The sequence below is a fragment of the Botryllus schlosseri genome, chromosome 8, assembly GCF_051294905.1.
Source record: "Botryllus schlosseri isolate E-star chromosome 8, Bs_hap1, whole genome shotgun sequence".
NCBI classification, from domain to species: domain Eukaryota; kingdom Metazoa; phylum Chordata; class Ascidiacea; order Stolidobranchia; family Styelidae; genus Botryllus; species Botryllus schlosseri.
In genome coordinates this window covers 27,129,125-27,141,297 of record NC_137243.1, presented here as the reverse complement: position 1 = coordinate 27,141,297, position 12,173 = coordinate 27,129,125, and the positions used below count along the sequence as shown (strand labels likewise).

The 12,173-nt window shown below is 39.0% G+C and overlaps 2 protein-coding genes across 2 annotated transcripts in view; one reads left to right on the top strand and one right to left on the bottom strand.

Annotated features, from left to right (window-relative positions):
• LOC145445449 (uncharacterized) overlaps positions 1 to 12,173 on the bottom strand; it is a 197,959-nt gene that overhangs the window by 42,543 nt on the left and 143,243 nt on the right. The window lies entirely within an intron of this gene.
• LOC145445319 (uncharacterized) overlaps positions 6,715 to 12,173 on the top strand; it is a 97,653-nt gene continuing 92,194 nt past the window's right edge. Inside the window, exons 1-6 of the mRNA XM_080323509.1 lie at positions 6,715 to 6,850; positions 7,775 to 7,973; positions 10,240 to 10,740; positions 10,800 to 10,987; positions 11,046 to 11,279; positions 11,960 to 12,136. Coding sequence (XP_080179635.1) covers positions 6,757 to 6,850; positions 7,775 to 7,973; positions 10,240 to 10,740; positions 10,800 to 10,987; positions 11,046 to 11,279; positions 11,960 to 12,136 — 1,393 coding nt within the window. The 5' untranslated portion in view covers positions 6,715 to 6,756. The remainder of the gene's footprint in view (positions 6,851 to 7,774; positions 7,974 to 10,239; positions 10,741 to 10,799; positions 10,988 to 11,045; positions 11,280 to 11,959; positions 12,137 to 12,173) is intronic.

The window sequence follows — 12,173 nt, the reverse complement described above, 5'->3', positions numbered from 1 at the left end:
TTGCTGTCGTTAAAATACATTCATTAAATACGATTTACACCTTGTATATGTAGATAAATGGGGGAATAATGTATCGATTGAGCAATCCGGCCACTAAGTACCTAATTTTCCTATATCCGGACCGACTACTGGCGAAGTTGCCCGCCCCTGATGTAAACCCAAATGCAGTGAGCCGTTCAATCTCGCTGTGTCCACACCGTTTAAGACACTATGATCTCACCACTTAGAATTCAAATCCTGTGGTGTGTATACACGTCGGGCGTTCTTTTTCATTTCTGGTGCCATTAAATATCCCCGTAAAATCATTATTTTAGAATATTGTGCAACACAGATACCAGAGGAAAAAGATCGAAGTTCTGTAGTTGTTGAAAATAAGACAAAATAAGGACGCAAGTCGAAAATAAGGACATTTTTTAGACATAAGGACCGTTGAGTTTTCTAAGACCTGGCATTTCAAAATAAGGACAAATCTTAGAAATAAGGACGGTATGGCAACCCTGACTATAGACCAGGGGTCACTAACACGGGATCCGCAATTTCATATTTTGCTGCCCGCGGCCCGACTTGAGAATTCGGAGTTTCGTTTTGCAAAGCATTTTGAAATGCAGAAATTGATTTCTGTTTAAAAATGCTGTCGTTGTTGTTCAAGCTATTCTCCTGTGCCCCAAAGAATATTCCTAACCAGTTGATACGGCTTCGGCGATGATAATAGCATTCCATGGACGAATAATTATCTGATATGAAATGGGCATATTGCGTTGACGTGCGATGGCCCAGACACCGACAAGACCGATACGTTTTGAAAACGACTTGGGTTCCCAGACAAGATCAAGCTTTATGAGAGAGATCGATTTCAAGCAAATGCCGTAAAGCTAACCCCAATATAGATTCTTTAGTCGCTGTAAAGTGTTGTTAGGTATATCGTTCGCAGCTCATACTTCAAAATAGAATGAAAGCCCTGATCATGATATTTTTTGTATTTGTAAAACATAGTATGATTTCTTTTGGGGTAACTATGACCGTTGTCCGATACCCATATGTTCTACTAACGTTGTACTAACGTAAAGTTTTAAAAGGGTTGTTGTTAAACACTATGGCCTAAGTTATTTCGATATTAAATTCATGCGGCGAATTTTGAAAAGTGGCCCGCGACCCGCTTAAAGTTGGCTACCCCTGTGCTATACTGTGTACAAATAGGCACACATCTTAAAAGATGGGAGGAAATACACAATTGTGTGCAGCTGAACCAGTTATAGTAAATCAGTAATCGTGTCGCGGCTCCTATTACCTTTGGGAAGCGGCACGACAACACGTGTCCTCCGTGCTCAAATGGTAATCATATGGGATGCTATGATCGGTGGAGCTCGCCAAGAACTATACGGATGCACATGCCGAAATGCATATTAATCGTAAGAGATAATATAACGCAGGAGAGGATTTTGATCCTGAGCATAGAATACAGTGATGCGCAGGGTTAGGGAGATTAAAATAAAATAATAATGCGGAGTTGGATAACTGGGATATTATCAGATTTTAGAAATATATGTAGTCAGTGTTCTCCAAATTAGAATAAAATTTGAATGATAGCAAAACACGTTTTTTCTCAAAATTAGATTAGACTTAAAATTAGAATTATAGCTACACAGTTTCTCCAAACTAGACTATAATTACAATTACAGCTACAGCCTTTTTTCCAAATTAGACTATAATTAGAATCATAGCTACATTCTTTACAAATTAGACTAGAATTACCATTATAGCTACAGTTTTTCTAAATTACATTGAAATTAAAATGACAGCTGCAGATTTTTTCCAAATTAGACTAGAATTACTAAATTTCCGAAAACCGGGACGTTCAATCAAGGTCATTTCAAGCCAAGTCAGAGTTCAATCTCATGAGCATGAGTATGGCAAATGTCTGTACAGCAAGCAAGGCTCGTTCCGTACGGTACAGTTTTCCTGTAGCATTTTCAGAAAAACTAGAAATTAGATTAGAATTGAAACAGAGCAAAGAAACATTTCACAAATTAAATTAGAATTAGATTACCGGCATTTCGCTCTAACTAGTGTCATTTGGCAACGATGGAATTATTCCGTTATCCACGTATGCCTTGTTGCCATAACACCATTTGACAGACTATGTCAACCAGCTATTCGTTGACACGACAAGCTATACTTTCTCAATAGTAAGCTAACATACACTACAGTTATCACTATGACCTACACAATAAGTAGGCCTGACACACTCAAACTCCGTTAACATCTAAACCCATGGGATATCTAGACTGAATGCCTAGACATCTCTGTCAAGCTCTTTTGATGCCATGTATTACCAGTCGCTGATATTATGTACCGAATGTCCACATTCTAGGAAGCCAATTCGTTAACGGCGAAACTATGATATTGAGCACTAATGATCAGAAAATTCAAGATTCACTGGCCAATCAGTTTACAAGAGATACCAGTATTAATTTTGAATAAGTTTAATAGTTTTATGCACTTGAACGGCTATAATAGTCATTTTCAACAATAGGGAATTCATGAGTAATTAGTAACTTCATTATACAGTAGTAGTAGTATCACTGATCATCGCTATGTGAAATGTCCAAATAGAACGATTATTAGTTCCATAATGTGAAGTACTGTGTGAAACTGTGGCGATCCGCAGAACTCCTTACTGCCGAGACCCACCAAGTTTTACATGGCAATATATTACCGGCTCACAAAACGAACGTACATAAACATAGCGTTAATAGAACAAAATCATCAAAATATGATTTCTACACAAAATGAAAACATTATCAGGGATATTTATTGTATTTGTAAATCAATGTGACTTCTGGCGTTCCCTCAGAGACCAGTTCAGAAATGCGAGGCTTAATCTTGAAAAGTGTGATCGTATTGTTCGTGTGATACCAATTGCTTAATTACAAATATATCAATATTATTCATTCTCATAAGTACCAGAATTACAAATGTACGTACAGCAAGATTGTTGTAATGGCTTGTATCGCACTACACAGTTCACCTGTAGCATTTCCAGGAAAACTAATCCAGACTAGATATAAAATTGGAGCATAAAAAGTAGGGATGGTGTGGACCTCTGAAATGTTCAGGTTCGTGTGAACGCGAACGTGAACTTCATGACGTCATATTGCTAATTTCAACCCTACATTTCATTGAAGTGATATATAATAATTTGCACCAGGGGTGTCAAACTCAAATTGTGTCGTGGGCCAGATTCAAACCACCTGATCTCTCGCGGGCCGGACCATTCACATGTTTGAAAGTCCATACCCGTGTCTTTTGTTTGAATACTCAATTACCAAGCCTACACAATAATATATTACATACCGGTAATATAGGATCATAGGGTTCTATTCAAGCAACACCTTTATTAGCGAACAATGGAATTAGCAAAATTAGGGTTATGGCTGGTTAAATAAGGTTTTCTAAACTGCTAAAAGAGTAGCTTTAAGAACGATATACCTATGTGTATCAGATATATTAAAGCCGGTTCATTAGTATTACATAGCGATAGGGCTTCTCCGTATGCAGAGGTTCTGTTAAGTCATAAGCGAAATTGGGACTGCGTCCACATATAATTGAATTATATTTTTGTGCAACAATTATATTCTCCATGTAACGTGCATTAACCGGTTTCTCACTATTTGGCGGTTTCACTTCTGTGAATAAGTACTTTTTGGTCCATTTATCCGTAAAACTCGGAATTGAGTGTGCATTTTTGCTTCCTCGGATTTGGACGTAAATGAGGGCTCTTCCTTGCTGATGATAACTAGGGTGAAACCACAACACCACTGTCGGATGGTTGCAATGTGGCCTATGAACAATTGAACATACTCGACATTTGCTATCTTGGGGGGATATTTGATGATAAATCTTAACATTTGTAAGAAATGTGCTGGATAATACAGCCATTTTTAGAATAGCTTCGTGGGCCGGATGAAATGGTCTGGCGGGCCGCATGTTTGACACCACTGATGTACAGTGTACTCCATATCTAGTTACGACTCGGGTCACATGATGCCACAATGCTAAAGTCGCTTTTTAAACGTCGCCAAATGTATCAACTGAGCAATCAAATGATAAAATGATCCCATCAAGTCAATATCTTCCGTCGCTTTGCCAACAATTTCGACGATGACTTGCAAGGGAATTTAAGTTTACACCTTTACCGTCCAGGTCAGACCAAGCAATGTATTCAGCGTGTGAGTGCATATTGCTACGTTGATGTTGAGCAGAATGTAAAACGGTACCCCATTAACAAGCTATGAAGCAGTAGCCAACACCCCAATCGCACAGATTTGGTGTTATGATACAATCAACATAGGAAATCGAAATGGACCCCATAGGCTTGCTAGATTTTTCACGTCAGACAACGATATCAATCTCATCGATTGGTTGAAAAAGCATCATTCGATGACCTACGTGTAGCGTATTTCGCTCTTGATGTTGTAAGATTGCGGGTCAAGCTCACAGCAGAGCGTCACTAAATATTCACATACAGAAAGCTGGATATCCCGAGCAAACTTTTGTACCAAAGCAGGTAAATTTTTCGAGATTGCCAAGTAGCATGCTCATTGCTCGTGTAGTGTTGATTTGTTATGCCGCCTGCGCCATGCATAGAGTGGCCCGCAGTTGAAATGCAATAAATTTCAACCAAAGATGTTATGCTTAAGTGAAAATTGTAATATATGAAACGGTTCACAGTGCAGAACCTACTGAGTTTCGTTTGTGAACGTGAACCTCTAAATTTCCGAGGTTCACACACAGAACGCGAACGTGAACCTCACGTTCACACCATCCCTACATAAAAACATGGCACAAATAAGATTTGCATTAGATAACCGGCATTTCGTTCTAACTAGTCTAATTCGGCTAAAAGTCATATATGCGGTACTGATTACAAGCTCGTGGTGCGAGTTGCATAGTCATAACAGGCTAATTTTTAACTGGCACGTAAGTTAAAACAAGCAGTCTTGTGGTTAGTGAATCGATTTTTTTTTGGATTTACGACGCTGTGCGCACGTGACGATGTTTAATTTGTTAGGGTATTGTGTTTGCATGACTTTTTCCTACATGCGGATATGCTTAGAGTCATCGTTCTCTCCTCAATGTTTAAATTTGGGGTCGATAAAGATCGGGGTTCGTGTGCATAGGTGGTTAGTAGCAAGGTGCGTCGTCGTAGCTGCGTGTTACGTTTTATGGTGAATTTATGGGGTTGGCAGTGAATATTCCTAGAGCAGAGAAATGAAGCTATAAATGAATAGATGAATGACTTTATATGTAATGAAAATATAAATGGAATTTAAAATCTCAGCGGCCGTTCCATTGCATTCATTTCTATGTTCGTAGCAAAGTTAGCACTAGCTGTGGGCGGATTAAGATTGCGGAAAGATGGATCACACAGTCGACCGGTAACCCAATGATTTCGGTGGATACTATATAAGTACTTTGCTGGGATGAATCGAGAAGTCTATTCTATATTTATGGGTTCAGAGAGAGAGAGAGAGAGAGAGAGAGAGAGAGAGAAATGGAAATATTTACTGATTTGTCCAACCGTAAAGTGAGTCGCATTGGCGGATGAAATAATAACATGAAACTTAACGGTGCAGGACAGAGTGTGATGATCGATATGACTCTCGGTAGGGTAGCCTACGCGTGATAATTACAATGAAAAGTCTTGGTACAGTATCATAATTTTCTTTGGTTCTGTTAGTTTTGAATTGCGAGGTATGAAACAATTTTGCGACAAATTATTAAATATAGTCTTATGATTGAAAGTTGCTTCGTAAGTTATGTGCTTTATACAACCAATCGGTAGTTTTGTTGCTGAATTTTTGGATATATTGTTAAAAAACCTCTATAGTGATCTAGATATGACCGACCTAACACTTCCATAGGGTGAACAGAAAATTTTGAAAGTTTTTTTGATTTATTTTTATGTCATAAATAGAAACTTTCCTCTCCAGTAGCAATGCGGCTACTGGCTGGAATTGAACCAAATTTGGTGTGTAGGCTTAAATTTGGTAACCTAACAATTTTATCAAGTACCCAGTACAATTTGAGAATATAAGTCATTTTTGAACACCCCTATCGTACAATAGTGCACAACATTGGTACACGTCACGTTACGAAAAGTCCTGAAATCGTATTTGATTTCGAATTGATCTAGTCACGGTTAGCAGCGTGCAACAGTTAGCTCATTCTGCAATCAAGACGCAGGAATTGCATAACAAACGATCATACACTCGTAAAACGTGCTCTCGACATGTCAAGTCTTGACGCTGGAGACCAAACAAATTACATACAATATCAGGGCTAGGCTAGGCTAGTGAAAAATGATTTTTTCGAGTGATGAAATGTTAATGCCACTAAGACTTGATTGATCATTTGGGGGTTATAGTTTCAATACGATTTACCACTGTGGAATACTGAAACCCTCGATTGGTCTTATAGCAGCATACGTAACATGTTATACAAAGCTACGTCCGTTAGTGGAAGTGACATGTCCGTGAGCAACCCATGGCATTGTCACAAAGTGCAATGAAATAGGCATGGTCCTTTGTGGTCTCATAAAAGATACATATATAAACTTTCCACATCTTTGATTGGTCATTCGAACACCCGAATCAAATATTTGATTCAGAACCGAATCCTTCAGGATACATGCTATACCGTTGAACAAGAATGAGTTGTTGGGATTTTGTCGTTACAGATCCTTAGAAAACCGCAATGGGGCGGACTATAAGGATAGGCTGCATTAGTGCGTCAACGGCGCTGTGTCTTTTGTTCGCATTTGCTCCATCTGGCATCAGAAGTCATGAAGGTATGTTGCTGTAGATTTGTATAACCTATATATAATTTACATTGTTTAATTAAACGAACTCCAATCTAATTTGTGAAACTTTTCTACGCTCTTATATTAATTCTAATCTCATTTCTTGAAAATGCTATAGGAAGACTTCAGCGTGCGAAACGAGACAAGCTTGAGTTACAGATAGTTTTCATTCTCATACTCATGAACTATGATTTGATATAAAATAAATTTGATTTTTGTTGCATTTTTTTGTTCGGAATTTGATTCAATTTCAAAGTTTTTACGTATTTAGTGACTCTGATTCTAATGCAATTTGAAACAAGACTATGTAGTTATAATTTTAATTCCAATCGAATTTTAAAAAAACTGTGTAGCCATAATTCTAATTCCATTGGTGTTTATAAAAACTGTGTAGCTACATTACCATATTTAATACAATTTGAAAAACAATCTGTGTATCTATGATTCTAATTCACAATTTGAAAAAAAACTCTGTAGTTATCATACTAATTAAATTATTACTTAGAAGAAAAAACTGAGTAGCTATAATTCTAACACTACTTTATTTCGGAAAAAACGGTGGGGTTAGGATGTGAATTCTGCTCAAATTTGAAAAAACGTGTTGCTATAATTCTAATTCTAATCCAAGTAAAAAAATGTGTGGTATCATTCCAATTATAATGTCACTTGGAAAAGCTAATCATTTTCTATACGTCTAATTCTTGTTGCATGTCAAAAACGATGAAATAACGCTTCATATTTCCGTCACATTTTGTGATACGATTGTTGATTTCAAATGTTCTGTCCAATTCTCTACAAATTGCTGACGATTACCTGTAACGTTTGTCATACGAAATATGCCGGTTTTCATTTCATTATCAATATATCATTCAATTGTATAATTGTATTTACCGACAATTTAAACTACTTCAGGCGAAGGGGCAGGCGCTAAAATCTGGGAAAAGATGTCATTCACGCCCCCACTGGAACGGGACCGTATGTACTATGGTGATTTCCCGGATGGCTTCATGTGGGGGGCAGCGACTGCCGCGTATCAAACGGAAGGCGCCTGGAACGCGGACGGAAAAGGGGAAAGCGTATGGGATCGGTACACGCATAATTCGCCATGCTGGTGAGTACTGCTCGAACTATGCAGCCCGAACTTGGACAGGTACACATTCCTAGTTGTTTAATTAAACGATTTAGAGCAAAATGCCGGTAATATAATTATAATCTAATTCGCGAAATGTTTCTAATTTCTATGTTCTCATTTTAATTCAATCCCAATCTATGGGTTTCGGAAAGTAACTCAATTGCCAAGTTTTTGCGAATTCATTAATTCCAATTCCTATCCAAAGTGGAAAAAGAAAACTGTGCGTTGTGCAGCTATAATTCCAATTCTTAGGAGAATCTTGGAGGTACAGCACTCTAGTAAACATTTGAATAATGCAATCATATTGAAATGAACCCGAATATGTCCGACTGACACTTGTCAGGGGTAATCGTCAGGACCAGTAGTGAATTAGAAACAACATTGTATATCAACAATCGTATCAACAATTACGACATGAAATCTCGCATAATCGAGTCGAGTCGAGCTCTATATGTGCTCTTTTAGATGGCACACGAACACCTTTTCCAGGCACAAACTAAGTTGGCGTATTTTGATCAAATTTGAATTTTTGAGCGAGCGCAAAGCATATAACGCCAGTTCTATATCATATTAAGGATAATTTGGTGTTTTCGGCTATGCCTCCTTTACGCTTTTTGACAATGCTGTTGGTCGATCAAGACATCGCAGATACGTTAAGTACTACATCAGGGGTCGGCCACCCCCGGCACGCTTGTCGGCGGTAGGTCTATTACCCTTCGCGACCAATACTGTAAGAATCACTGACGTAACCGATGCGTTTGCCAGCTGGTTTGCGTGATTCCTTACTTGAAACGCTAAATATGACAAAATTGAATATGCTTGGCACGCCAGCTAGTAATATTTCACAATTTTTTGATGTATTTAGGCACGCTGCATACGAAAGGTTGGCGGCCTTTGTACTACATGTTTCGAATGCTAGGTTACGGCCAATAGAGGTTTACAGCCTTCCATAGTCGAAAATAGTATCGAAACTGTAATTCTAGTTGACAAATTAACTCTTAGTGGTTAGGAAAGTATCATTTCAGAACTTAAAAAAATCGTCACACACTACATGACTCCAATCATTTCAATTGAATACTCCATTCAGAATTGATTACTCGAATCATTGTGCCCGGCCGTAATTACATCCGATTCACCTTTACATGACATGTTTGACACAGTGCAAACACTTCGTCTGTTCGTAATACAAACATCAAAGTTAGTTGCCTCTTCAAATATATACCCACGTTTAATTTATCGCTGCTATAAAAATCATTGCGGCGCGCAGATCCATTAAAATACACGCCTCGAATGCGTGAAACCGCACACAGCACACTGCACAGTGCACAGCCGTGGTTCCGTTACGTAACGTTCCATTGTTGGTCGAATTTCCCAAGTAAAATCGCTGGCGCTGGCAAGAAACGTTTCACAAACTAGATTAGAATTAGATATCTGGCGATTCGGGGCCAAGTGCTGTCAGTTGTGGGATAGCATTTCTCATCACAACTCATAAACATCTATTGCAGTGGTTCCCAACCTTTTGTCTTCATTCTGCACGACCCGAAACTCCTATATACCCTTTTAAAATACCCGTCCCCTATAAGATTTGGCCAGACTTGCCATTGGAAAAGTGTAAAGAAAGCGGATGACATTCAACAAATGAAACATTTCAACGAAAGTTAACACAAAAAATACCACAGTTTGCCTCATAATCAATGCGAATGCTGCTGTTGTTTTGCGAAAATGAGTTTTTATGAACAACTCGCAATATAATTTCTGATCAATACATTCCAGAGCAGTTAACTTATAACGGTAATTAAATAGTATATTCATATTGAAATGAACCAGAATATTTTCGGCTGACACTCGTCAGGGGTAATCGTCAGCAACTAGTAGAGAATTGGAAAGAACATTGTATATCAACAATCGTATCACAAAATATGACGTCCAATTCTCTACTAGTTGCTGACGATTACCCCTGACGAGTGTCAGCCGAAAATATTCGGGTTCATTTCAATATGAATATACTATTTAATTGTATATTGAAGTTCTGTACCTCCAAGAAGCTCTTCATATAACGGTAATCGCGCATATTTCCCCGTAGATATGTAGAATATACTGTATACGATGCTGTAACAAATGCGTCTATTCCCCACCAGGAACGATTGAATTCCCCACCGGTTGGGAACCACTGATCTATTGCAAGCACAGCCCTGCGAATTATAATCAACCTATAATTGGATTTATCGCTCATATTTGATTCAAGGTGGATGAGAAACATGACGGGGGACGTCGCTTGTGACTCATACAATCAAATGGCGCAAGACATAGCCGCTGCAAAAGATCTCGGCCTGGGCTATTATCGATTTTCGATCTCGTGGACAAGAATCGTTCCAGACGGCAAAGTTAACACGCCGGTCAATATGGCAGGCATCGAATTTTACAACAACACTATCAACGACTTGCTGGCGGCGGGAATTGAGCCTCTAGTTACGCTTTTTCATTGGGACACGCCAGTCGTTTTACAGCGAGAGTTTGAAGGCTTCAACAGCAGCGAAATCATCGATCCGTACGTGTACTACGCTGACATCTGTTTTCAACACTTCGGAGACAGGGTAAAGCACTGGTACACGTTCAACGAGCCGTTGACATACTGCTGGCTTGGCCACGGTACCGGCGTTAGCGCACCAGGCCTGTTTTCCATGGCCACAGGCCCTTACAACTGCGCGCATAACATGCTTTTAGCTCACGCGAACGCCTACCACAGGTGAGTTATTTTGAGGCTTTGCAGGGAATTGAAAGTAACATATTTTTCAATAACTATAGATACAATGAAACCTACAAGCCTCAGTATGGCGGACAAGTATCTCTTACCATAAACGTGGAATGGCCGGAGCCTCTCGACCCACAAGATCCTGAAGACGTTGCGGCGGCTGAGAGATATATCCAATTCAAAATGGGATGGTTAGCTCATCCTGTGTTTGTAAACGGGGATTATCCAGACGTAGTAAAAGGTATCAATCGCAATACTAAAATATGTATGGAAACAATCATGAAATACTTAATCTGCAGACCTAATCAGGAATAAAACCGAAAACCAGCCTTGCTACGCGTACCTTGGCTCAAGGCTACCCGAGTTCACGGAAGAAGAAAAAGCATTAGTCAAAGGAACGGCCGACTATTTCTCGATGCAAATGTACACGTCGCGTTACATCAAGAATTTCCCGATGCCTGACTGGTTTGTGTCGGCCATTGCGGACAGAGACAACAGACAGCTTTGTGACCGCCGATGGGTCCGATCTCCAAGTTAGTATGTGTAATGTGTTCTGTCAGCCTCAGTCAGTCAATCTACTGGATACTGTGTATACTAAAGTAACTATAGATCAATTGTTCCTGACAATGGCCGGCCTAAACATACCACGAAACTATAATAGACAGTTGTAGTTTATTTCTAATCTATGAATAGTTCCCATGATTATCTGTATATAAATGCTAATATCACACATATTAGTTATGCCTAAGCTTCTCAATGCCGCTCCTGAAAACCTTGATGAATTCATACTGCCTTAGCTAGCCTCAAACGCAGGGGCGAACACCAGTCACATAGCGTGATATATCTTGAGTTCTACTGGTGATGACCTTTATAGATTGTTTCTGTGAAGAGCATGATGTCTATACACTTATACTGACATCAAAATGTATTCATGAAGACTGAAGAGCTATCACACTACGCCTTGTCTGTCAATGCTATAATAACCGACATAGAATATACAGAAGTCTAAATGCAATATGCATGCTACTATAGATATATCGTGGGGTAGCCTACATGCTCTCATGATTTGAAATTTACGTAAATAATTATAACGTGTCCAGCAATTTAGAAGGCAGGGTCAAAATTGTCGACTAGCAGTGACGCAGTAGGTTATATATGGTCTAGCGATAAGCATACTAGAAAACAACATATCGGAATCAGGTGTATTTTTCAGATTCAGCGTGGCTGCGAGCAGTTCCATGGGGCATTCGTCGGTTGCTGATCTACATCAAAAACGAATACACCAACCTACCGATTCTGATTACTGAAAACGGCGTGGAGACCAACTACGTTTACGATGATTACCCTAGGGTTGAATATTTCAAGACACATTTCAGCGAGTTGCTCAAAGGTATACAAACGGTCAATAACAATCTAGGTTGCCTTAA